The 25505-nt window shown below is 36.7% G+C and overlaps 1 protein-coding gene across 2 annotated transcripts in view; it reads right to left on the bottom strand.

The window, feature by feature from the left end:
• PARD3B (par-3 family cell polarity regulator beta) overlaps positions 1-25505 on the bottom strand; it is a 1033909-nt gene that overhangs the window by 863647 nt on the left and 144757 nt on the right. For both annotated transcript variants that reach the window (XM_059393291.1, XM_059393292.1), the window contains exon 2: positions 15506-15607. In XM_059393291.1, coding sequence (XP_059249274.1) covers positions 15506-15607 — 102 coding nt within the window. The remainder of the gene's footprint in view (positions 1-15505; positions 15608-25505) is intronic.

Raw genomic sequence — 25505 nt, 5'->3', positions numbered from 1 at the left:
AGCATATATCCCATATTTAAGTTTGAGTATATCTACAAAACAAATTTATATACCCAGTTTCTAATGATGATTATTTCTGTTCGATGTGATCACAGATAATTTTGGTGTTCTTGGTATTTTACTGTATTCTAAATTTTGACATTTAACAGGTACTAACATTTTTAGTAGTAGCATAGCTTTAAATAGTTTTAAACCAAAGGAACGCCTACAAGGGTGCTTCTTGTTCGACTCCTGCCCTACCACCTTTTGTTCTTATAGTATTGTTTGTTTTGACACTATCTTTGTGTCACTCAAATGCAACAACAAAGGCACATATAAAAGTTGTCCAGCCCTAGACAAATTCCCAAAACAAAGCATCCAGGCTATACTTTAAACACTGTAACCAAGACACTGGCATTCTCCCAAAGTAAATGATGGGGAGTACAAAATGGATGCCAGGTTTTATGCATGCTTTGCAGCTCCAGATCTAATGGACAGTGAAAGGAGATATTTTAAAACAATGATTTGGCTGAAGTATTAATCAACTAGATGTCATAATAAAAGATTATGTGTCAAAAAATTCAATCCAGAGCTGCATTCCTCTCCTTACATGGAGACACTATCAATTTTTAAAATCTATGTTACTTATTTCATATAAAGTATATTACTGTCAAATAGTGCTGAGTATTCCAGCCATAATTATTTTCATTGTATAAAAAGTCAATTTTAAAATAAAGTTGCAACTTAAATTTAAAAATTTCTAAATCCCCAAATTATGTTGACTTTCCGTGACATTAGGCCATCAGACACTACAGTTGAATAAAAGAAACATTTTTCCATTTAAGAGGAAAATATTTAGTTTTGGAAAAATCTAAGCAGTATGTCGAATTAAATTACCAAGAAAGAGACTTCCATAGTATTCATTTCAATAAATCTGATATTTATTTTCAGCTTCTGAGTTCCAAAGAACAGCAAAGATTTAAACACAGTACTTTAGCATCTTTGATGTTCTACTTTTATTTGAATATTCATTTCAAATATCAATGTAGCAAGAAATGTATAAGTTCTCAATCTAAGTTTTCTTGAAACATGCCAATTCAATAAGTTTAGTGTGTGTGTGTATGTACACAAAAGATACTGAAGTTTTAAAATTAAAACTTGGCCAACCAGCAGCGGCATTCCATATTTTAATGCATTATATATGAGCACAAGACTCATCTCAGATTGAAGTCTCTGTCAAGTGCAAAATATTTCATATTATGTTCAGTCACTGCAGTTAAATACTTAACTTCCTGAAATAGAAGTTTCCATTTGGGAAAGAGACATCTGAATAGTTGGAGTGTTTATGCCTTTGACATTAGGTTTCCCTAAGGAAATGTCAACATTTTTATCGTTTTTCTATCACTTTCTTATTCATATTATTCTTTGTTGCTTGTTTTATTTTGATGTTTATCATAGCACATCTTTTTTTTTAAGTCATCAGCGCACTGAGTCTGTGAATTATTTTTCCAACCAGTTACATTCATGCCCCCCAACCCTAACACTTCTCATTTAACCTCTACACTTCCTAAATAAACCAAAATATCCCCTGTAGTTTGAGGGGAGGGGAGAAAGGTCTCTAGTAACTCAAAGAACTGATGTGAACTGCCATACAGCTACTGCAGAAAAAAAGGACTGAAATGTCACAATGTGAAGAACCACAGACTCTATAACTTATTTAGGTATGAATTGCATTGGCTTTATCACAAAAACGTTCTTGATGTCCATGCTGTGAGTACTCCCTCTGCCTTGATGATAGAAAAGCATTCCCATTCTGCCCCAGCTAGTGGCCCAGGGCCACCTGGGGGACTCTGTTCTGCCCCAGCTACATCAAGAACACCTAGACAGCTCTGTATGACTTGGATATGGTGTAGGAGAAGAACGACCATGTGTCACATCAACAGTTCTAGTTTTTTCTAGAGGATGAGGGATGATTCTGAAAACCAGCAAAACCTAAGTACTCAGAGGAAGCTGGAGAATTAACCCTGCTATTTATCTCATGGCACTGGAGAACAATTTAAAAGCTTACTATATACTTCACTCTAAGTTCTTAAACTGCCTCAGTTTTTTGTTTTGTTTTGGATTTTTTTTTCTTTAGGCATAGTTTCCAGATTTTTCATGTAAAATAAGTTTGCATCTAGTGAAAGAGAAATCCCAACTTTTCAAGATGAGTAGTGAATACATTTTCCATGTTATTAAAATAAAAATTAGGAAGACTAGGTTAAGAAAGTACCCCCCAGAAAAACAGCCTCTGTGTTCTGTGAAACACATACCAACTTAACTGCTTATGATTTAAATATGTCAAAAGGCCAAAATCAGAACTCATTTTGATTCCCCAGTTCCTAGAATACAGGCTGTAAATATATAACTTTTTAAAGAATGAGTGAAATGACAAGAGTTTATGTTTTATAGTTTAATATCATGAATTGCTTCCTTCTAGGAAAAACAAAATCAACAATAATGGATAATGAAGAATTTAAAATAGAAAAATAGAATTTTTAGCAAATGGAAACATTCTACATTAATCTTGTTTATTAAATCAAAGTCATGCAAACTAAACAATTGAAATATACATTTTAACCTTAAAGGGCTTAAATCTTTTACCAACAATTCAAAAATTCCTGAAAAAACAGAGATAAGTAACTTGGCAGAACCATGAACAAAATTCACAAAATTTTTAAAACTAACAATGTTAGAAAACTAAAAGAGGGAAGAACACATTTGTCCTAATCATTAGGGAATAAAGAAGAGTGGGGAAAACAGCCCACAGTTCTACAACAGTGGGTAAGAAGTGGGAAATTTTATCTGCGAACCCCAGAAAAGTGCAGCTGAAACAGGCAGAAATATAAGGTAATTCATGACTCATGTAACTGGTGGTACCAAGTTCGGATGGGCGTTATTGTAGACAAATTCCTTGGCTCAGGACCCATATCCCAGAGATTCCCTGGGATCTGGCTCTCCCTCGTGGTTTCTTCTACCACATGCTAGAAGCTGGATGGCTATCGAGGTTCTAAGGCTCTGACAGTAAAATTCAGAGGGAACTTCTCCCATAAGACCAAGGAAAGAGCTTTCCCAGATGGCCTCAGCTAACTGCTCTTTGAGCATGTTTGGCACAAACTGAATCACATGACCATTCTCAAAGTAATCACTGGCACCGGGAACTAGATCGCAGCTGACAGACCACCCAGACTCACCCTTGCAGGTGGGTGGTCATACAGACCCAACCCTCTGGTTGCATGTTGAAGGGAGTTACCTGAACAAATGTGGCGCCCTCCTAGGAAGGCAAAAATGGAGAATGCTGAGTAAGCAAACAGTAACATCACTGTACCATGCACAGGCCAGCCCTGTATTTCCAGACAGAAATGCATGCCTCAGAGGCTCACAGTTGGCCTGTTGTGGGTCGTATCACACTTCAAACCTAGAGGAGCAATTCCAGGCAAATGTTTGCTCAACTCTTGCTTATGTTCTTTCAAGGACTAAGGGTCTGTGTTCAACAAAGTGGCATATGCTTCATGGAAGAGCGATTCATTGTATTGAGCTGCTGTGTACCCCCTTTCTTAAAACGTCATTGGAACAACTTGTTGGGATCCAGTGGATGAGTTTATTCCTTCTCTTCTATGGTCCTCCAAACACGTGAGGACAGTTGGCAGGTTCCCTTGCACCCTTTGTTCTCAAGGACCGTCCCAAGGCTCTCCAGTCTCCACAACATTAAGTATTTCCATTTTTAAGTAATCACCCAAAACCTTTGTAAGATTTCCACTTCAGAAGTGAGCTATTTAGAGTATCACATCATGCTATCATATTAGGTTCATTTTTGAACTGGGACACAGTGGGTACACTAAGCTAGGAGTCTGGAAAGTCAAGTGCTAGCCTTGATATCAAGAACGGGAAGATTCTTCAACTTTTTCTTGAAGAAGGTGATTGTAATAGCCCAACAATCTGAAATATGCATATTTCAGATACTGTAATTTGTACAAATACACCTCAAATTTGTAATTTGAGGTGACTGTAATGCCATATATATATATATATATATATATTTCAATTTTATTACAATGATAACATTGTAATTTGTAATTTGTACTAATACACCTCAAATTTGCAATTTGAGGTGACTGTAATGCCATATATATTATATGTAATATATATATATTTTTTCAGATTGTTGGGCTATTACAATCACCTCAAATCATTATTTTGCAGTCTTTCTGTTCTGTTTATAATGAAGTATTGTGTAAATATGTGAGTTTTACTTGGAACCTTTTGGACTGAGATTAATAAAGGTAGTATGAATAAGAATTTACGCTATTATACCCGTCTGATTAAAGTCTGCACAGTCTTTTTTATTGTTCAGGAAATGTCATTTGATCCTTCAAAATTGATTCATAACATCAGAAGAAGGGAAGCTAAAAAGAGAACTTAAAAACTTAAAGCAGCAAATATAAAGTGCAGTAATCCTGCCAAAATTCTCTAAGTGAAGTTTCCATATTTATGATGGGAAGTACGCTTTATTTTTAACAGAAAATTATATACTTATAGGACCTTAAAAAGCTACAGTTCTTAAAAGCCAAATTTGAGGAAATTCTTATTTACTAAAAATGTATCTATAAATGTAAGGCATCTATACATATAAATGGAATTTGTAATAAGTACCTCAACAGGAGTATTATAAACATTCATTTGATTCCAAGAGCAGCTCCAAAAAAGTTCACCTGCTTCACAATGTAGCTCATGAATAACATAAAGTGAGTCTGAGCTCCTGGAAGGCAAGAACCTGCACAGTAAAAGATTAGCTAGGAGGGTAGCCCATGGTTAGTCTCATGAAATTACTGAAGGCTCACAGTCTCCTGATGAAATAAAGGAGCTACATAGTTGCTTGCCTAAGCTTGCCAGTTCTCAGACATATCCCTACTGCTTTGTTTTGTTTTTCCTGAACCATGCGGTTTCACATATTCAGGTGCTTTTCTTTCCATAATATTTTAACTGATTTCTTGAGATCTCTCCTAAGACAGAGTGTTCCCCCTCTGCTCTCCAAAGAAGCACGCAGTTCCCTTCCAATCGTTAAAACAGGAACTAAGTAGTGAAGAAGTATATACATAGAAATGATAACAGATTCCAGAATCTTGGAAAGCTCTGGGAAACTGTCTTTGTATACAGTTCATTCCGTCCTTGCTTGTCTACATGTAGAAGCTCTGATATATTTGCTTCCCAGCCATTCAATTCCCAAGGGTAAATGTAACCCCTCAGTAACCCGCCTCTTCCTACAACCCTCACGGCTGCCCTCTTTCCAGGTTAAAAAGGTCCCTGTTTTCTTGGACACCTCACTGGATACAAAGAGAGGACTCCACCCCACACATACACACAACTAGCCTCCTTCCTTCCAAACTTCTTTCACATCCCTCTCTGCCTGGCTCAGGGTCCTTCTCCATAGCAAGTCCCTCCTGGACTGCAAGTAAATGTTTGCTCAAACACCTCAGAACCACTGTTCCCACGGGGTAAGAACAAAGGGCTCTGCTGGTTTGGCACATCCCAGTTCAGAGTGTTACCATGCTTCTAATTTCATTTGTTCCTCCCACAAACCCAGTGATGTCCATGAGACAGGGAATCTGATTTTACAAATGAGAAAGCAGAGGTTGAGCTCGGTTAGAATAGTAAGAAAAACCTGGATTCAAACTGCCGAAGCCTAATGCTCTGTCCCCTAACACTCTACAGTATATGCCTTCCGTGAAGCAGGTTTTAGCTCGGTGTTGGGGGAATTCATTCTGACTGAACTGACGTAGGCTTAGGCAATGACAGTATGACACCCAATGAGCACCAAGAGGTGAAATTGCCATTTGTAAGTTATATAAGTCAAAAACAGATCTATTTAAAAGATAATAATGGTCCCAACACCTCTTGGGCATAGAGAGATTCAAAAGACCCCAATGAGAGAGAGAACACCAGTAGAACTGGGTCCAAAAATATACAGCTAAAGGAATGCTGTAATGGTGAAAATGTTCACTGATTTTTTTTTTTCTTTTAGAATTACATTGTTTTGCTCTAAGTAAAGCATTACTGTAATCTCAAGTTTTACTGGCTTTCTCCCTTCAACCAAACCTGAAGTTTTCCACTTATGTCAAACATTTTCCTCTGTTTATTCTTCACTGTACTCAAATGCCTAAGTTAACAGCACCACCATCTTGAAAATTTCGTTTCTTTCCAACATCTGATAAAAACTTTGCATCATATAAGTGTGCATCAACCAAGCATAGGGCACGTAGACACAACTCTGCATACACAGATCTGCACACATATGGTCTCCTTCTGATGCACGCACATACACTATAGCTGCCAAAAAGCTAAACTACAGAAGGCACTAGGGAGAACCAAATTGGACATGGCCATTATGTGGATCACTTCGCCTGAAGTTACTTCCCAACATCATTCGTCTTTGCCACAGTAAGGTCACAAAGGCATGGATTCCAAAGTGGTCCTTTGAGGTTGAAAAGTGCCCACAAACTGCCTCTTAATAAAATATTTAAAAGAGACAACATAATTTTGTGGGAGAAAATGAAGGACAATTAGAAGTCTCCAATTCAAGCACCAGCTCTCTAACTAAAATCAAATGCGTTTATTAACCGCTAAACCACAGGTAACACGTCAGTTGTTAAAAAAATATTTTAAAAGGCTGTCTCTGGGGGTACCTGGGTGCCTTACAGGGTTAAGTATCTGCCTTTGGCTCAGGTCATGATCCCAGGGAGCCTGCTTCTCCCTCTCCTTCTGAAGCTCCCCCTGCTTGTGTTCTCTTGCATGTACACTTTCCCCTCTCTCAAATAAATAAAATCTATAAAATAAAATAAAATAAAATAAAAGGCTATCTCAGTCATAAAGAAGCATCTAAGACATTTGGGGAGACAAAATAAATGCTTAAGTTAGACCATACTGTTTTTTGGGGGGGTATTCTTTTGCTTTGGTTTTGGCTTTAAGTACTTACTATTTTATTTTATTGTTTCATTTATTTAAGTTCTATAACCCAATGTGGGGCTTGAACTCACAACCCCAGCCAGCCAACCAAGCCAGCCAGATGCCCCAAACCATAAAATTCTTAAGAATTCTAAGATGGCAATTGATACATGTAACTAAGCAACAGTGTATTATTCTCAAAGGGACTGCTAAATGATTTTATAAAATTGCAGAGCACAGAGAATTTATTTAGGGTTGGGATAGTCTGCAAACACTGACTAGGGAAAAAAATATATAATTTGATCTGGATCTTGAAAGATTGGTTAAGAATTGAGCAGCAGAAATATATCCTTTATGTCTATAGCACTTTCTAATTTCCTTTTTATTTTTACATACAACTACTCAACCTTCCCAATAACACTTATGAGAAAGAAAACATGTATCATTCTCATTTATCAAGGAAAAAAAAAAGTTCAATGTTGGTAAGGGCTTACTAAAGACCTAAAACATACACACGTAAACATCCATTCATTCATTCCTCTACTCCACTCTATAGCTACCTGAACAGCTACGAAGTGCCACCCGCTGGCACAGACAGCGGGAATACGGCAGGGAATACAACAAACACCCTCTCTCTGTGGAGCTTACGTTTTAGAACATACACAGTGGACCCCTGGAGCACATGGGCAGTTAGGAGCCCTCACCGGCACCCCCTGTAGTCTAAAATCCACGTGTAACTTCAACTCGCCCAAAACTTGATACGACTAGCCTACTGTTGCCCAAAAGCCTTACTAACAACACAGTTGATTAACATGTATTTTATATACTATATATACTATATTCTTACAATAAAGTAAGCTAGAGAAAAAAAAATGTATTTAAGAAAGTCACAAGGAAGAAAAAACACACTTTGGTATTATACAGTATTTATCCAAAAAATCCACATAGAAGTAGACCGTGTCATTCAAGGGTCAACCACAGAATAAACCCTCGATAAGGCAGGAAGTAGGGACAAGGACACACCAGACAAGAGAAACATCCAGAAGGCTCGGAAGCAAGAAAGAGAACAGTCAGTATAGCAGTTCCATTACTGTTGAGGGTTGAGAAGGCGGAGTCTGAGAGAGCGAGTTTGGGGCCATTCTGAAGCTGCTGAATCCAGATATGGCTATGGATTTGGGGCTGGACTCAGTACACACTGGAAGGAATAGAAGGATGTAACCAATACAACACTAGTAATAGTACTAGTAATAGTAATAGTACTAGTGTAGGAACAGAGCTCTTTTTAAGATTTTATTTATTTATTTGAGAGAGAGAGGCAGCTAGAATCAGAACATGAGCGGGGGAAGGAGGAGTAGAGGGAGAGGGAGAAGCTGGATTCAGTACACACTGAAAGGAATGAAAGGACTTAACTAATGTAACATTAGTAATAGTACTAATTATATTAGTATTATATGGTAGTAATAGTAGTACAGTACAGTGTGGGAACAGAGGGTTTTTTTAAGATTTCATTTATTTATTTGAGAGAGAGAGGCAGTTAGAATCGGAACATGAGCAGGAGCAGGGGGAGCAGAGGGAGAGGGAGACACAGGCTCCCCACTGAGCAAGGAGCCTAATGCAGGACCTGATCCCAGGACCCTGGGATCATGACCTGAGCTGAAGGCAGAGGCTTAACCAACTGAGCCACCCAGGTGCCCCAGGAATAGTTTACTATATACAAAATAGTAGCATATTAATTATAATAGCACCTAACACTCACTGATGACCTACTTCAGGACGGGTACTCTCCTCAATACTTTACATGTATTAACTTGTACACTTGGTCCACTTTTTAGCTCCAATTGCCCATGAGGAAACTAAGGACAAAGAGATTAAGCAACCTGCCCAAAGCCACACAACAGATAGCAGAGCCAAGAAATAAACTGACTTTCCCTGTCAAGAATCCAAGCTCTGAGCCACGGGGCTTGCACTCATGGCACAGAACAGGGAGGTGGGGGCTAAAGGCAAGGCCCCCAATTCCTTATCAATTAAATAACCTTGTCTGAGATCTCACGGATATAAATTTGGTAGCCGTGGAAACGCAGAGAGAGCAGCAGACGCATGTGACACGTTAAAGAAAAGAATGGATTGGATTTATTAACTACATTTTATCAACGAGGGCAGGTTCAAACCTGAAAGACTAAGAGAAGATATTCCTATCAATAAAAATAAGGAAGCCAAATGGAGGAAGCCTCGTTGGAGGGAGGGAAACAGAGTGGCTTTAACATGTGTCAGATGTTACCAGCATTCTAGGAAGGAAATGCAGAAATGGACACAGAAAAGACATCACCTGGAAATATGGAGCCCTTTAAACCTCCTGGTTCAGATTTTTTTTTGGGGGGGATGGGTTTATGTCACGTGACTGCTGAGGTCTCTTCTAGTTCTGTGACTCTATAATTTTGTAATTCAATAAGCATAGAATATCTATCCTCACAAAGTCTGAGATGGAGTTTCTTTGGCCAAGGCAATCTTTAGGGGCTTCTGCATGGACTTTTGAAACACCCTGCAAACTTCCCTTCAAATGCAGTTTCAAAACTTCAACACCCATAAACCAAAGAAAAACTTGAGAAGAAAAAAAATCCCCCAAACACTATATTCTGATTTGTTAAAAAAAAAAAAAAAAAGAAAAAAAGAAAACAAAAATGAAAAAAAAAACCCACAGGGCTTAAAACAGGTGTTTCCCTTCAAATGAGGCCTTGCTGACAAAATGACTCAAAATGAGGTAATTAATGTAAGACCTTTCTTTTTTTTTTTAAGGAGTCTAACTTAATTAAGTATCCCCTACCTACAGAAAAACACAAACTGCATAAACTGTCCAGTTTCATACTGAAAAAGTTATATACTCCATCACAATCAGCCATTTGTCCTTCAACCAGTGAAGAGGAAGAGGAAAGAAGTCTAAATGAAAAGGAGTTTTTTAAAAGCGAAGATCTTGCTTCAGCCCTTGTAAGATGGCTTATAAAAGCACAGGTAAGCATTGGTATGGTTGAGAACCGTGAAGAAATAACAACCATTGGCTGAAATATTCAGTCTGGTTTTACTATCCACTACACAGTCTGAGCTGGACTAAAAACACAGCAAAACTGATAATGAAATAGAGCCAAACACACCATTACATTCAGGGAGTGTCTCCTGCGAGCTGCTTTCCAGGTAGCTGTGGATTCCACTAGGGGGCAACAGAGTGTGCGCAGAGAGTGACTTGGGCTTTAAGGACTGTGTAGTTTTAGGTCACTAGTTCAGTGTGCAAAACAGTCTCCCATTTCAAAGACACCTTGGATTTCTGAATGATGCTTCTATTACCAAGCAGTGTGTTCTGATAGAAGGATTCCTGTTTTAAAGTTAAAGTTAGTCATACTGGCAGTTTGATTTCTCAATAATAAATGAATACAAATATTCTGTCATAATAAAGTAGCTTCCCATTAAACTATTGCACAATTTAATAACTTTCAAACAAATTTCATGAGATTTTTAAAAAAGCAGAATGTACTCTATATATCCTTTGATGTTTTAATACTTAAATTTAAAACATTTAATGTTTAAATCAAAATGCACAGGTAAAAAAAAATACACCTACAATACTACAAGATTCAACAGCTAACATTTGAGCACTTACTGTGTACCATACTATATTGAAAACTTAATACAGTTTTCAGACACTAACCCTATAAGATAAAAAGCAACATTATATCCATTTTACAAACAGGCAAATTAAGGCTAATAGACATGACGCTTACCCAAAAACTTACAGCTAATAAAGGATGAAACTTTAATACTGGAGTCCCAGATACCATGTGTGATCCCTAAGGCCAACCCACCATCATTAGCATCCAGGGGATTTGGGCATTTTTCCAAAATTAACCCCTGTGATAGTCAAATTTTAGTCAAAGATACAGTCTTTCATTGTACCTTACCATGTAATAAAAGTTTACTTTTGTATATGTATTTACTTACTGTAAAATCATGGCAGTAATCCAATTTACATAACAAGTTATGCACTGCTGTATTTCAGTATCATATTGCCATTGCCTTCTACAAACAAGAAATAATAATAATAATAATAAGGAAGAAAATCATTTAAAAAATTCAATACTCATGTTCTCATACTCAAAAAAAATATCAGCTAATGCTAAGTGTTGCATGGGCTTTATTAGATGTTAGTCTGTAGACTTCTTCGCAGTATTGTATATTACAATGAGAAACTGATAAGTCAATACTATATAGCTCTGGTGTGACCCTGAAATTATTTCTACACAAGATAAAAGCACAGCAATCAAGGCCTAAAGAGTGAGGTTCACCCCACAAATGGAGATTCGATCTGTGATGTACTTTGGAAAGAATGAACAGATTGATCAACTAATCAGAAGCATAAGACATTTTCCTTGTCCTACAAAATCTTTAAGTCCAACTAGTGAAAACTTCATCATCATTTAAAAAGTTTAAAATAGGATAAGAGACACTGTATTAATGTCCTACTGATGTTATAACAAGTTACTCCAAACACGGTGGCTTCAAGCAACACAAACTTGTAATTCCAGACGTAAGATGTCTGAAATAGGTCTCACTGGGCTAAAATCAAGAGGTCAGCAGGGAAGCTCTGACTGATGGAAGCTCTGGAAGAGAATCCATTCCTTCCTCCCTTCCTCCCCCCCCCCCCAGCTTCTAGAAACTACCTGCATTCTTTGGCTCCCTTTTTTTTTTTTTGTAAGATTTTATTAATTTTAAGTAATTTCTACACCCAACATGGGGCTTGAACTTAGAACCCCACGATCAAGAGTCATATGCTCTACTGACTGAGCCAACCAGGTGCCCCTGCCTCCATTTTTAAAGTCAGCATTGGACAGTCAATTCTTTTCACATTGTATCTAATACCGACGCTCTTGCCCGCCTATCCAAATAATCCAGAATAATTTCCCCACATTTTAACATCCTTAATCACATTTGCAAAGACCCTTTCCCATGTAACATACATGTCACTGGTTCTGGACATTAGGATTAGATATCTTTAGAGGCTAACACCCTGTCTACTGCAGATAACAAAACATATAATTTGTGCACATTTGGCAATCTTTCTGAAAAGTAGTTACTGAACTATAGAATATATTCTCCTACAAAACAGCATATAGTTTTTAGAAAAATGTAGTCCACCAAGTCCTCACAGAAGTAATCTGGGACATGGAGAACGGGACAGTAACACAGGCAACGTACTTTCACAATAAATTAGGTACAAGCTTCAGGCAAAGACAGTTGAATTTATATACGTGTGACATACTAATTCAAAATAACCTTGTTAAACTCCATAGTTCTCTTACCTATCTCTTCTTAACAATGGTGCTATGTAAAAAAAAAAAAAATTCATGCTTATTTATAATTCATGAGTTTTCATAATCAGCAATTATAGAATCAAACAACCAACACACTGCTTGGCACGTTGCAGAAGAACAAACGAGTATGGAAATTTAAATTCTAGTTTGATTCTGCCACGGACAACCTGTGTGATCTCCAGCACTTACAATTTCTGCGGCTATTCTCAGAAACTAAAAATAGGGATAACAAATAGCTCCTGCCCACAGGGTCACTATGAAATAAAACCACTCCATAAAATGTTAAGTAGTTGTTATTGTGTGAACTACGTCAGTAGCCTTGGGCAGCCAGAGAAAAGGCATTAGTGTAAAACTGTAAATTTTCATGTATTTATCCCAAAGAACTTGAATCATCAAACAGATTCAAAAAAACAGGAGAATTTGAAGAATGGGTGTTACAACTGGAGAATTAAGTCACAGCATAAGATTTTATACAAATATTAGTTATTGTAAGATACAAAATTCCAAAGTTGCTCCAATAATATTTCAAGAAAACATAGCATAGAAATAGTGCAACATGGTTATCTAGGCTTGCCTGTGAAGGGACTCTACTGGGAAAGCAAGTCGAAACAGGACCAAAAAAATCTCCCAAAGAAGCACCATGTGCACCACGCATTGTGTTGGCCCAAAGAGTAACTGAGATAAGACCAAAGGCAAACCACCTCTGGTACCAGAGGTTTTGAAAGTCATTTACTTAGGATACCGTGTGATTTTAAGTAGAATACCATTCAGCCTCTAATTTCAGTCTTTGCAGAAGTATACCAGATGGCTCTGACACTAAATAAATGGCCTCAGCCAGCTCTGCTTTCTGATTCTAAATTTCTGTTTCTGCTGCTTCCTCCGCTAGGGTTGGGCTATCAAATTTTTACCTGTAGTGAGAGGCTTTCCTAGGGAGTGGGGTAAGTGGCATTGGCCAAGGATTCTGTACATCCACCCATGCCTCTTTGGGCTTGCATTCCATATTGTAAATGCAAGAGATTATTAGATAGCCAATTTGAAAAGAGGTGGATTGTAATTTTATCTAAGCTCGATATTGTCTCCATGGATTTGGGTGAATTTGATAGATCATTAAACATTTAGAAGTATCACTTCCTATTACTTCTCAATCTAAATTTACAAAAAAGGATGGTCAAACAAAGTCTGGTGGAACCTTCTTTCCATACTAGATACGTAAACTATCAGAAACTCTTCAGACTGCAGAGACAATGTCAGGAAAAAAAAAAAAAAAGTGATGCTTTTTCACTGACATTATTTTTAAAAGGGAAAAAATGGGAGCATGTATTTTTTTCCCCAGCAATATCCAAAGCGTACATTCTCATCTGCTCTGCAGCACAATACCAATTAGGCGTCGTGTATTTAATGTGAAAGTACATTAAGGAAATAGGTACACCTGTACCCAAACAGCCCTCATCCTTTGCTAGGATTTCAACAGACTACCTCATTTTTTTCACCTGACTCAGTAGCAGTGAAGTCCCTTTAAAACCAAGATTACATATAATAAAAGCAGTTTCTGTGTCTAGTAAATGGATTATAGTTAAAAGGGCACTGCCAGGATAGTTAAAAAGAATTCTCTAAAGGAAGAGCTCTGTAGGACAAATGATTTCCCTCAGCACCATTCATGGGAACATCCTTCCTATAATTAGGTCTTGGACAAGGCTGGGGTGAGACATTTTCTTCTGGCCCTTCATAAACTTGCTACTTTTTGGCGTTTAATTTTAATACAATGGACATCAGTGAAATCTGAGAAGGGAAGACCTTCTTCATTAACAAACAGACCAAATGCCTAGACTATGTCAAAATAAGAAGCTGGCTGCAGGTAGACAGAAAGTGAAACAGAAATACCGAAGTGAAAGTCGGCCCTTAAAGTTATCAATGTAAATATTATTATTAATTTCTGGGAGACCAAGCAGTAAGTGTTCTTTGAGAATCGGATAAGAGAATGTACCAGATATTATTAATACAAGGAACACAAAGGAAATAAAAATCTTCTGGTCCATGTCACATAGAACTTACAATATATTTCGGGAGATAAGTTCCTTATGGAATGAGTAATTATAAAACAAAGCAAATTAGCAAACCAGGGTTGAGTTCCAACATAAAACAGGGCAAATAAATGGACAGAATGTCCACAAAGACTTTTGGAAATTTGAACAGTCCAAAAAGATCTTACAGAAAAGGAAAAATGTAAATTTTACCCGAGTTCATTAAATCACTTACATTTCAGTGCAGTTGGTACACACACACAGACATACACAGACACACACACACACACACACACACACACCAGAGAGTGCAGAAAAACAAAAGAGAGAAACACATAAACACACATAAATTAGCCTAGTACAAACAGCACTGAGGACACACAGGAGAAGAAACACTGAAGCCAGGATCCCTCAGGGAAAGCTGTGGTTCAATTCGGGAGGACACAGGAACCACTGATAAGAGGAGCCCAACACAGAAGTGGCCATAGAACAATGTGTCTCAACTGCAAAAATTCAGTGTAAGGCCACTGAATTTTCCTCTCACACCTTTTCCAGTTTATCATCAGAAGAAAAATCTAATTAAAATAAGATATTTGCAACGGGGTTACTCCCAAGCAGGTGGCAAAATATGTTACAACTTTTTGGAATATTCCATTTAGTATTTTGTTTTTATTTTAGAAATGAAAATAAAAACTATAATAAAAGATGGGTTTTTGCCAGCTACTTTCTAAAAAAAAAAAGAAAAAAGAAAAAATCTTCACCATAGTTCCTCATAAGATTTGTCTGCCTGTTGTTTTCTCTATTTTGAAACACATTCAAATCACAGGTATTGAGTTAACTGTTTAGCAAGGGCCAAGAAGAAACCCCAGCGCCAGCAGTGGCAATGGGAACTCCAGCAGCCTCGGTGCCTGACACTAATTTATAGAGACACATGAGGAACTCTTGGGAATGAAGTGTCTGCTAATTAGACCACCATGAACAGATTCCCAAACCTTGACAAAGTTTTTCCAAACAACTGATGAGGAACTTTGATTTATGGGCTGTTCAGGTAAAGCCTGAACAGATGGTATCTTTTAATAATAACTGACACATGCATTTGTTAAGGATCTCAATCTCTAGGAAACGCGGAGCTCTACGGAGGAAAACTGAAGAGTTTTAGTCATCTACCTTGTCTTTGTCTTCAACGACATCTGCCAAAACATCATCTGGGTCCAGGATCCCTCCATCTGTGTATTCTAAGTGATGAATCTTCACCCAGTAGCCAGGATCCTATGATACAACAATCAACAAGTTTCATGATGTAGACTTTTTAAAAATACAGTTTAATTTTTTTTTTAAAAAGTTGACAATTTTAAAAATGGGCTTTAGTAACGAAATGTTTGAACACCAAAAATAAATGTTACTTCTATTTCGATAAACATTTGCCATTTTTATCCTGTTTCAGGGAGATCAGTAAATCACAGCAAACCTATTTCATCAATTATCCTAGAAGATAAATTACAATGCAAAGATAAAAGTGCCACAGTTATTTGAAAAGTGTATTCAAGAAATTTTTTATAACTTTCATTTAGGTAACCCCAAGAATACTTTGGGGGAAGAAAAAAGAACTTTTTGAGGGCACTCTTTGAAATGGGATTAGAAATTCAGACTGAGATTCCCAAAGTTGTAGGCGAGGGGCGGGTGGTGGGGGGAATCAAAAGGCAGAAATCTTTGATGGCAACAGTCGTCAGTTTAGAATCTATCAATGGTGCGGAGTAACCGCTGACCTCTTCATCTTTTTAAATCTCCACACCCCATGCCTGTCCTCCCCAAGATTTGGGATGTCACATAGAGCAAGAGCTCTACACAGCAGCGACTTGAACCGTGTTTGGAGCTGAACAAGGAGTTCGCTGAACAGGAGAAGTGATTTAGGAGATTTCCAAATACTATTTTAAAAATCTGCTTAGGAAAGTAAGGCTTAAGGGAAAGAATTATTTTCTCAATTTGATATGTGGTTAAATACTCCGACGCTACAGCACAGAATTAAATGATGCAGCTGCCTACTTCCAGAAAGGACACGAAGGTCAACCAGAATAATGAGACAAAGACATGAACCAGTGAATGAAGAAAAACATTAGCAAGTTTTTTACCAGAATACCCGAGCTATTATCAGTTTGGCTCTGTGATTCTTAGAAAGCTTCTCAAAGTGCGAATAATTCTTCTAGGATAAAGTGCTAAGCCTTTATCATATGAATCTTTAGAAGGGATAAGAACTAACATAGTCCAGAATTCAATTGCAATTTTACAAAAACTAATAGAAATGGTTGTCACACAGGCTCCTCTTTACCTGGCCCCCAATAAAATGCAAGAATATACTATTAAATAATAATGCTTTCAAAGCATCTATGCAGAGGGCTACTGAAATGTAGCCCGAGTATATAGCTTTTTAGTAATCTGACTTGGTAAAGCCATAGGCTTAAAAAAAATCCAAAGGAATTCTCCTTTGACATTTCAAAAATTAAGTTTTCTATAGAGTACCTGAAGAGCTATTCCAAGTAAAATGAAAGGAATTTCATTGCTTCTAATACTAGCCTTGTAAGTGGAAACACTGATGATTGGGAAACTTTAACCACCTGATTCTCTTACCCAGCGAGATCACAAGGATAGGAGCAGTCACTGTATAACCAGGTAAAGAAAAGCACAGCACACCCATCAATCAGATTCTTTAATCTGAGATCCTTACCAATTCAAGGTGATTGTGCTATAAAAGGTGAGCTTTACAATAGTGCAGAATAGTACAATAGACTGGATTCTAAATAAGGAGAATACTAGAGTAGATAAAACACTACCTAACAGCCACTGGACTGTACAGAAAGAAAGAACTCCCCCTATAATCTTTGGGAATTCAGTCTTTTGGCTATGGCCATGCCATCAGCAATGTATTTTTTTCGAAATATAGCCAGGACTTCTAATTGAAATCTATAGGGTATTACATTTTCCTTGTCAAAATTGCCTTCTTACAAAGGGAGTTCAATTTAATTAATTTCTATTAATATCCATTGAGTTGGTTTTTGCTATATTACAGCACTGTAGATGAAATCTGTTGATTCTAACCATGTTTATAAAAGGTGATATATTCTGAAGAGTTCTGAAGAGTTTGTGTTTTTTTTTATATTTTCAATTACTTGAAAGCAGACATCTATTAAGTTGTCTCCTTTTTTCTCATGCTCAGTTTATAAAAGCAGATTTTATCACCTAAGACTGAGGTAAACAACTACCTCCAACTATTGCAGTGTATGTTAAAGTGTGCCTGTGTTCCTGCCTAGAGGTAGGAACACAGGAGAAAACCAAGGAGTCGGATTTAAAATAGGAAAACTCAGGGGGTAAGAGGGCACGGGATGTGACCAGCAGCACAGGAAGGAGCAGACAGGTGGCAGCGTGATGGGGTTCTTAAGTCACGCAGCATTTTGCCATCTCTCATGCTTGCAGGATCTAAGACCTTCTGGAAGATAAGACCTAGGAGTTGCATCTATGACATTTATCTCTACTCTTCTAATTGTGATTCCGAGGAGTACCAAAAAAAGTCCCACAGTATTAAATCAAGTAAAAAAGTTATTTTGAACATTTTAGAATCATATATTCAATCCAAAAAACTTTTTAAGTGAACTACATACCACTAGAATATTAAAAAACTGCAATTCTAACATGACTATCTCCCATCGATACTGCCATTTTGTACACTTCAGAAAAGAGGAGACTCACGACAGGCACACACCCAATCCGGAACAAAAACAGACAAGCTCTATCAAAGTCATCTCAGTTAATATTTTACATGTCCAAGGGAGGTAAATCAACAAACACAGCACGTACTAACTGTGATTTTGCCTCCATGGCATTTTGGGCATGGAGCTATATATCATTTTAAAAATATACATACAATATTAGCAGCCAACAGCCATTATAAGACCATAAATTCACCCTGACTCCTTTATGCATGTAAAAACTTCAACCATTACCTTGCAGTCAGGATTTGCATTTCATTTACTTAGTTTTATTACCACCAGGAATAAAACTGATGGAACATGGAAGGATGTTCACATATATGTCTAGTTTCACACAATTAATCAATTGGAAAAGTTTACTGTGTTTTTCAGGATTGTGACATTAATTTACCTTTCTTTTGCAAAATATCTGTAATATGTAAAATGTAAATTATTTTGAAAATATCTCTAGTAAATGTGTTATACAATAAATCTCATAACTTACATTTTTAGGTCCTTAAAGTATTGAAAAATAACAAACATTGCTTCCTCTGAGAGTATCTTATAGTAAACTTCAAATAATACACAGTTAACTTAAACACTACTGGAATTTTAAAATTAAAAATAGCCATAAGGATGAACTGGAAAAGGAAACAAATGCATATGCATTATGGAAAGACGACCATTTTACAGAGGACTTCTAATGATCGATGTAGAAACTGTTCCAACAAGGCATAGATATTAGTAGCAATAAACATCCTTCACTCTGGGTAGATGACATGAAATTTGACACTAATACCTTAGAAAATCTCTACTGGCCAGAGTTTTGAAGAACAGTAATTTTCCATCTGCAGTATCGGGAGAAGTAGACTGGCAAACCAGATACTACAGTGCTATTGATTACCAAGCACTGAGATTATGTCAACCATCAAAAGAGGAAAAACATGGGTGGTTCTCAACAAAATGCTTCTGGTCCAAAAAGAGAAAAAAATAGCCTGCAATGGCAGCTAAGCCCAAAAGTGAAATTAGCACTATTAAAAAAAAAAAAAAAAGCTAATGTTGGAAAAGCACTATTTTATCAGTGGTGCCCAATTACAGAGCTCAGTAGTGCAGCTGGTTTCTTGGTGACTTAATGTTTTCACACAAATAATCTCACCCATTGGGACAGAAGAACAATTGTAAAAATTAAAAGTTAATAGAAAATTAAAATCTTCTATGTAGAATTTAATTTCATGAATTTTGTGGAATACATTCACAAAATAAGATTTCAACATTTTGATCATCATCGTCATAGCAGATAACTTTAGTGGTTACTATAGGCCAGGTGCTATGGGTACTGTGAGTTTTGTATGATTAGCTTCTTTAGCCTTGAACAGCCTCATGAAATAGTTATCAACCCATTTTTTAGATGAGAAAACCAAGTCACAGGTAGGTGAATTGACTTACCCAAGGTTAGATGCTTAATAAACAGCAGAGCCAAGACATAGAAAACAAGTGATTTAAAAAAACAACAACACAAGTATCTAAGAATAAGGCAAGAGGATCAAATCCATCTCTGCTGCTCCTTAAGTACATGGACTCAGGTAAGTCACCATTCCTCTAGGCCTCAGTTGCTTCATCATTAGTAAACATGGAGGATGTTTGGCCTTCTGCACAATGCAGCCCATTCAAGTCCAAATGTAAAGGACACAACAGGGCAATAAGAGAAGGCCCCAAAATCTTTCCCTAAGTGTGTCAGAGTAAGATGCCCCAGAATAGCACCCAGGAAAGAGACAGTAGTCAGAACAGGTCTAGAGACTGTTTGGGGGCAAGTAGGGGGCAAGTAGAGAGCAAGAGTTTGAATAACCAACAACACACAGTGTAGGGAAAAAGCAGTTCCTGAAAATGATGCCTGAGCAAAGCCTACGAGAGCAGCACTGACACCTGAAAGGATAGAATTAACCAGAAAAGGCTGTAATAGTTACTGAGATTATGAGCTCGCCCTGACTTAGAAAACTTCTCCAACTTCCTGAAAAAGATTAACCAATGCAAATTTGAGAAAAGGGTATAACAAGAACATGAGTTGATGTCCCTTTAATCAAGTATGTTTCTAAAGAACTCAGAAGAACTAGAATGGCACTAAGGGTTTTTAAATGCTAAGTTGAAAGTAACACCCAGCAAATTCAACAGAATTATAAGCCTCAATTTATGTAAACAATGAAGGTGAATCAGTCCACCTGTAGATTTACTCACAGTTTGAAAAATCTATCATCCTACCAAAAGAAGCTTGATATAGCCACACCAACATCAGATGAAGGAGACTTTAAGATACATTACTAAAGGTAAAGGGGAACATTTCACAATGATAAAAGGGTCAATGCTATGTTAAGAAACAATCCTAAACCTATGTACCCAATAACATAACTCCAACACGTACTGCCAAAATGGACAGATATTTTTTAAAAAATCTACTTAACTATAGAGAAAGGATGGTTATTGTAGGGAAAGCGTAGGGGTGGGCTAAATGGGTGATGGGTATAATCATCACTTGTGATGAGCAGTGGGTGTTGTATGTAAGTGATAAATCACTAAATTCTACACCTGAAACTAATACTACACTACAGGCACACTAACTGAAATTTAAATAAAAACTTGAAAAAGAAAAAAAAGAATTAAAAAATATATCCAAAAATCATAGTGAGACTTTTTTTAAAACATAGTGAACATTTTCTTTTATTAGGCTTTATGTATATAATCAACAAAGTTAAAGTAATATATAAATGTCACGGTACAAAAAGGGTAACATATGAATGGATAATGTTTTTACTCCATGAAAATATATATATATATTTTTTTTACCATTTTATTTTTTTCATGTTCCAAGATTGTTTGTGCACTACACCCAGTGCTCCATGCAATATGTGCCCTCCTTAATACACAACCAGGCTCACCCATCCCCCCCAACTCCCTCCCCTCCATAACCCTCAGTTTGTTTCTCAGAACCCATAGTGTCTCATCTTTCATCTCCCCCTCCAATTTACCCCAATTCACCTTCCTTTCCTTCTCCTAATGTCCTCCACAGTGAGACTTTTGATAGGAAACAAAGATACAATCTATCTGACGAATACAACTAACAAACTGACATAATTTATTTAATTCCATATATACAAGACACTGTATCCCCAAATTACAAAATACATTCTCTACAAGTGCACATAGAATTTATAATCAACTTCAGAAGTTTGGAATCACTCAGAATATATTCTCTGACCAAAGCTGAATCAATTCCAGAAAGATATCTAGAAAATGTCTGGCTATTTGGAAATTAGGAAATACAGTTCTTAATTATCCATATATGAAAAATAAAGAAAGTAAGAAAACAGTTTTTAACCTAAAATAATTAAAACAAAAAAAAATTGTGGGATGCAGCTAAAGCAGTGCTTAATGGCAAATGTATGGCCGTTAGTGCAAATAAGCAAAAAAGAAAAACTAAATTCAAGAAGCCAGAAAAATAACAGCTAGTCAAATACAAACACAGAAGGAAGGAAACAAAGAGGGGACAAAAGAGCAAACTCCATTCTATGAACATGATAAAACTGACAAAAACCTAGTAAATTTGATCTTAAAAAAAAAAAAATTTATACTGTCAAAGAAAAAGGCAGGCAACACCACCATAGACCCTACAGATATGATATTAAAAATATTTGGGGAAAAAATAGACTTATAAAATTGACAAGAAAATGAACAAATTCTTTGAAAAATACAACTTACCAAAATTGACAAAAAGTTGAAAACAGAAACACAAAGATAACAATTAAATTTTAAGAACCAGACTCAGATAAGCTCACAGATAGTATCTTCTTAATGTTTTAAGGAAGAAAGAATGTCAATCTCATATAAATACTTCTAGAAACTAGAGAAAAATTTTCCTGACTCCCATTTTATAAGGACAGCATAATATTGATACCAACCCCTTACAAGCATATTACCAGTTATAAAATTCATAAAAAATGGATACAGCAGCAAAAATCTTAAATAAAACATGTGTAAACCAAAATTCAGTGATATATGTAAAGAATGATACATCAGGACCATGTGGAATTTATTTTCTTAATGTAAGAGTAGTTTAAAATCCAAATATCAACTGATGTTATTCATCAGATAAACAAAGGGGAAAAAAGGATAAATATTAGATGGTGATCACAATGAACGAACTTGGGAATATTCACCCAATTCATAATAAAAAATACCTTAGCCAAGTACAAAAAAGTACATCTCTGATTCCATGAACAAGCTCAAAAACAGGCTAAATTAATTCACAATCTTAGAAGTCAGGAGACCCGTTTACCCCTTGAGAGGGAAAGAGCCACAAAGGAGCCTCTGGAGGAATGTTATATTTCTTGATGTGTGCGCTGGCTGCACTTACTTGTGCACTTTCCTGTAGGTGTGCTACATTTAAAAAATATTTCTATAAAGGGGTGCCTGATGGCTCAGGCAGTTAAGCGTCTGACTCTTGATTTCAGCTCAGGACATAATCACAGGGTTTAAAGATCAAACCCCACATCCAGCTCTGCTCTGGGCATGAAACTGCTTAAGATTCTCCCTCTCCCTTGCTCTTATGCTTGCTCTCTCTTTCTCAAAGAAAAAAAAAAAAATGTTTAGAGACATCAAGGTGGCTCAGTCAGTTAAGTATCTGCCTTCAGCTGAGGTCATGATCCTGGGGTCCTGGGAATAAGCCCCACATGGGGCCCCCTGCTCAGTGGGAAGGCTGCTTCTCCATCTCCCTCTGCTGCTTCCCCTGCTTGTGCTCTCTTGCTCTTGCTCTCACTCTCTCTTTCTCTCAAATAAATAAAATCTTTAAAAAAAAAAATTACATAAAGAAACTTTCTGCTTCGGAAAATGTGATTTCTTCTTTCAACCTGAAATACCTAGTTTCCCTTTACACATGACCATTTCTATAATTAAATAAATGAAGACCACTAAAAAGCTGTTTAGAACAGGTTTCCTTAGAAATAGAAGAACAAATTTTTAGGAGGAGAAAGGAATGTCAAAGTGCCAAAAGACAGGGAGGCCCAGTTAACCCACCAACAGAAAATGTAGTTCACTGACCATCAATTATTTAAAACTTCCAAGACCCAAAGAAGAGGCTTAATGAACCATAGGCTTAATTGAGTTAAGAGTATGACAAATATGTTAAAAATGTTACCACAATCTTGGGCTATGACAACAGTCCTGTGAACTACTGTGGAACAGAGCATGTAACACTCTCATTCTCTAAGTGATCACCCACATTTAACGCATTTTTTTTTTCAAAATTTAAGGGATAATCATTAACAAAGAGAAGAACACCAATATGGGGAATGAAATAGGGCCAGCTCACTCATGGTAAGATGTGATTTTTAAAAAATTATTTTCATTAACATATAATGTATTATTTGCCCCAGGGGTACAGGTCTGTAAATCATCAGTCTTACACAGTGATGTGATTAATTTTTGTTTAAATGAAAGAACACCAAGGGAAACACTTTCGCCACTTCAAATATAGGAGAATCACAGTTTATATGGCACTGGGCTCAAGTTATCAAAGACAGAAATCTTGTCATTGTTAAAATCATCATTAGTCATCTCTCAGGGAAACATCATGCTAGAGACAACCATCTCTCTCAAGTCCAACACTACTTATTTTTCATCCAGGAAATTATTATATTTTCAGTTAAGCATGAGATAAAATACATGGGTTATGTTGGAGTCAACACTGTGAAAAATGCTTATCTTAAACACTTAAAATCATATTCAGCAGAGACAGACTCACACACTACCATAATCATATGGAGATTGAGACAACAGAGGTAGTAGCAGAGTCATTTCGTGCTTCCTCTCGAATACATGCTCATGGCTCACGTAAGTCAAATTAGCTATACTACTCAAATTCTTATCCCCCAACTTTCTTTGGTTGAGCTTTTATAGGTGAATTTGTAAAAGTTAAATGACCAGATCAGTCAGAGTCCCACCAAATTAAAAGGCTGTCATGCACAAGAAAGATTTGGCATGTTCTGTCCTGCTCCAGAAGAGTTACATAAACAATAAAGAGGCATACTGAATTGGAGCATGAGAAAGACCTTTCACAAGGAGCTGTGCCTGAATGGAGTGGGTTGTATGAAGAAGTAGTGAGTTCTTCATTCCTGTAAAGAGTCAAGCTACATTGCCATCTGTCAAGGAGGCTACAGGATAAGAATTGTGTGATCCTAAAAAGCCCTTCCAACTCTGACACCTGCAACATCTAGAACCTCAAAGCTCCTCTGGGCTTTGAACCTAAAGTTAGAGAAACTTCTTGCAAGAAGAAATCTCCGCTGTATCAAAAAAAGTGTTCCACATAGGGAATACAGTCAATGGTGTTTAACAGCACAGTATGCAACAGATTAGAGCTCTGCTGTGAGCTTAATATGTCAAGTTGTTGAATCACTATGTTGTGCACCTGAAACTTATGTAACATTGTGTGTGAACTGTACTTCAATAAGGAAAAGTGTTTTCAGAGGTTCAGCATGATTCCAAAATTATTGTGCAACTCTGAGCAGAAAGTCTGAGCAAAACACCAAAATTTACACTTTTCAATCTGTCAGTTGTTCTTGGGTCTTGCTGTATAACCTGAAAATACACTAATTTATAAACATCTTTAAGGAAAAATGTCTTCTATTTCCAAAGTAACAGAATTACTCAGAGAAACAAAATAAAAATGTGAGAATTGTATATTACTTTCATTTATAAAGAGACTAATTTCTCATTCTAAAACAGGTCTTCCCCACCTCTACCCCAAATGTGGGGTTTTCAATGCTTGACTAGTAAATTAATAAATTCAAAAACCCATAGGAATCTACTGGCTCACAGACCATCTAGAGTCCTCCCACTTTATGGTGGGGGGTTAGGTGAGAGACACTGCAATACACAATAAATCACAAAGAAGATTGTGGTTGCCCTGGCTTGTGACATATTACCTTTAACAAAAGTAGTCTCAGTATAAAAACACCAACAATTCCAGGATAAATTTTCAATTTTATCTCATAATCCAAGTTCTGACAATACTATTTATTCTCCTCTTCAAGACGGAAGAAAAATATTTAAGTATCAAGTCATATACTTCACTTTCTAATTCATATTATCAACAAAATATTTAAAAAGAATCTTAATCACCCCATGTCATTTTTCATTCGGCTTTATGAGGTAACCATAATCTCAGCCGCTTTCTTTGTATAAAGGACTTTAAAGGTTTCTTTTTCATCCTGGAATTAACCTAAACTTATTTGAGAGAGGAGAAAAAATGGTCCAGATATCTAAGTTCCTTTTTTTTTAATAAAGGACAATTTTTAATTATTTTCAAATCTACTGCCTACATTATCACAGCACACTCTATAAGAATATGGAAATGAAACTTCCTTTTTCTAGGATCTAAG

Source organism: Mustela nigripes, chromosome 3 (genome assembly GCF_022355385.1).
Source record: "Mustela nigripes isolate SB6536 chromosome 3, MUSNIG.SB6536, whole genome shotgun sequence".
NCBI lineage: Eukaryota > Metazoa > Chordata > Mammalia > Carnivora > Mustelidae > Mustela > Mustela nigripes.
Note: the sequence above shows the minus strand (reverse complement) of the source record. Positions and strands in the feature narration are given on the sequence as shown.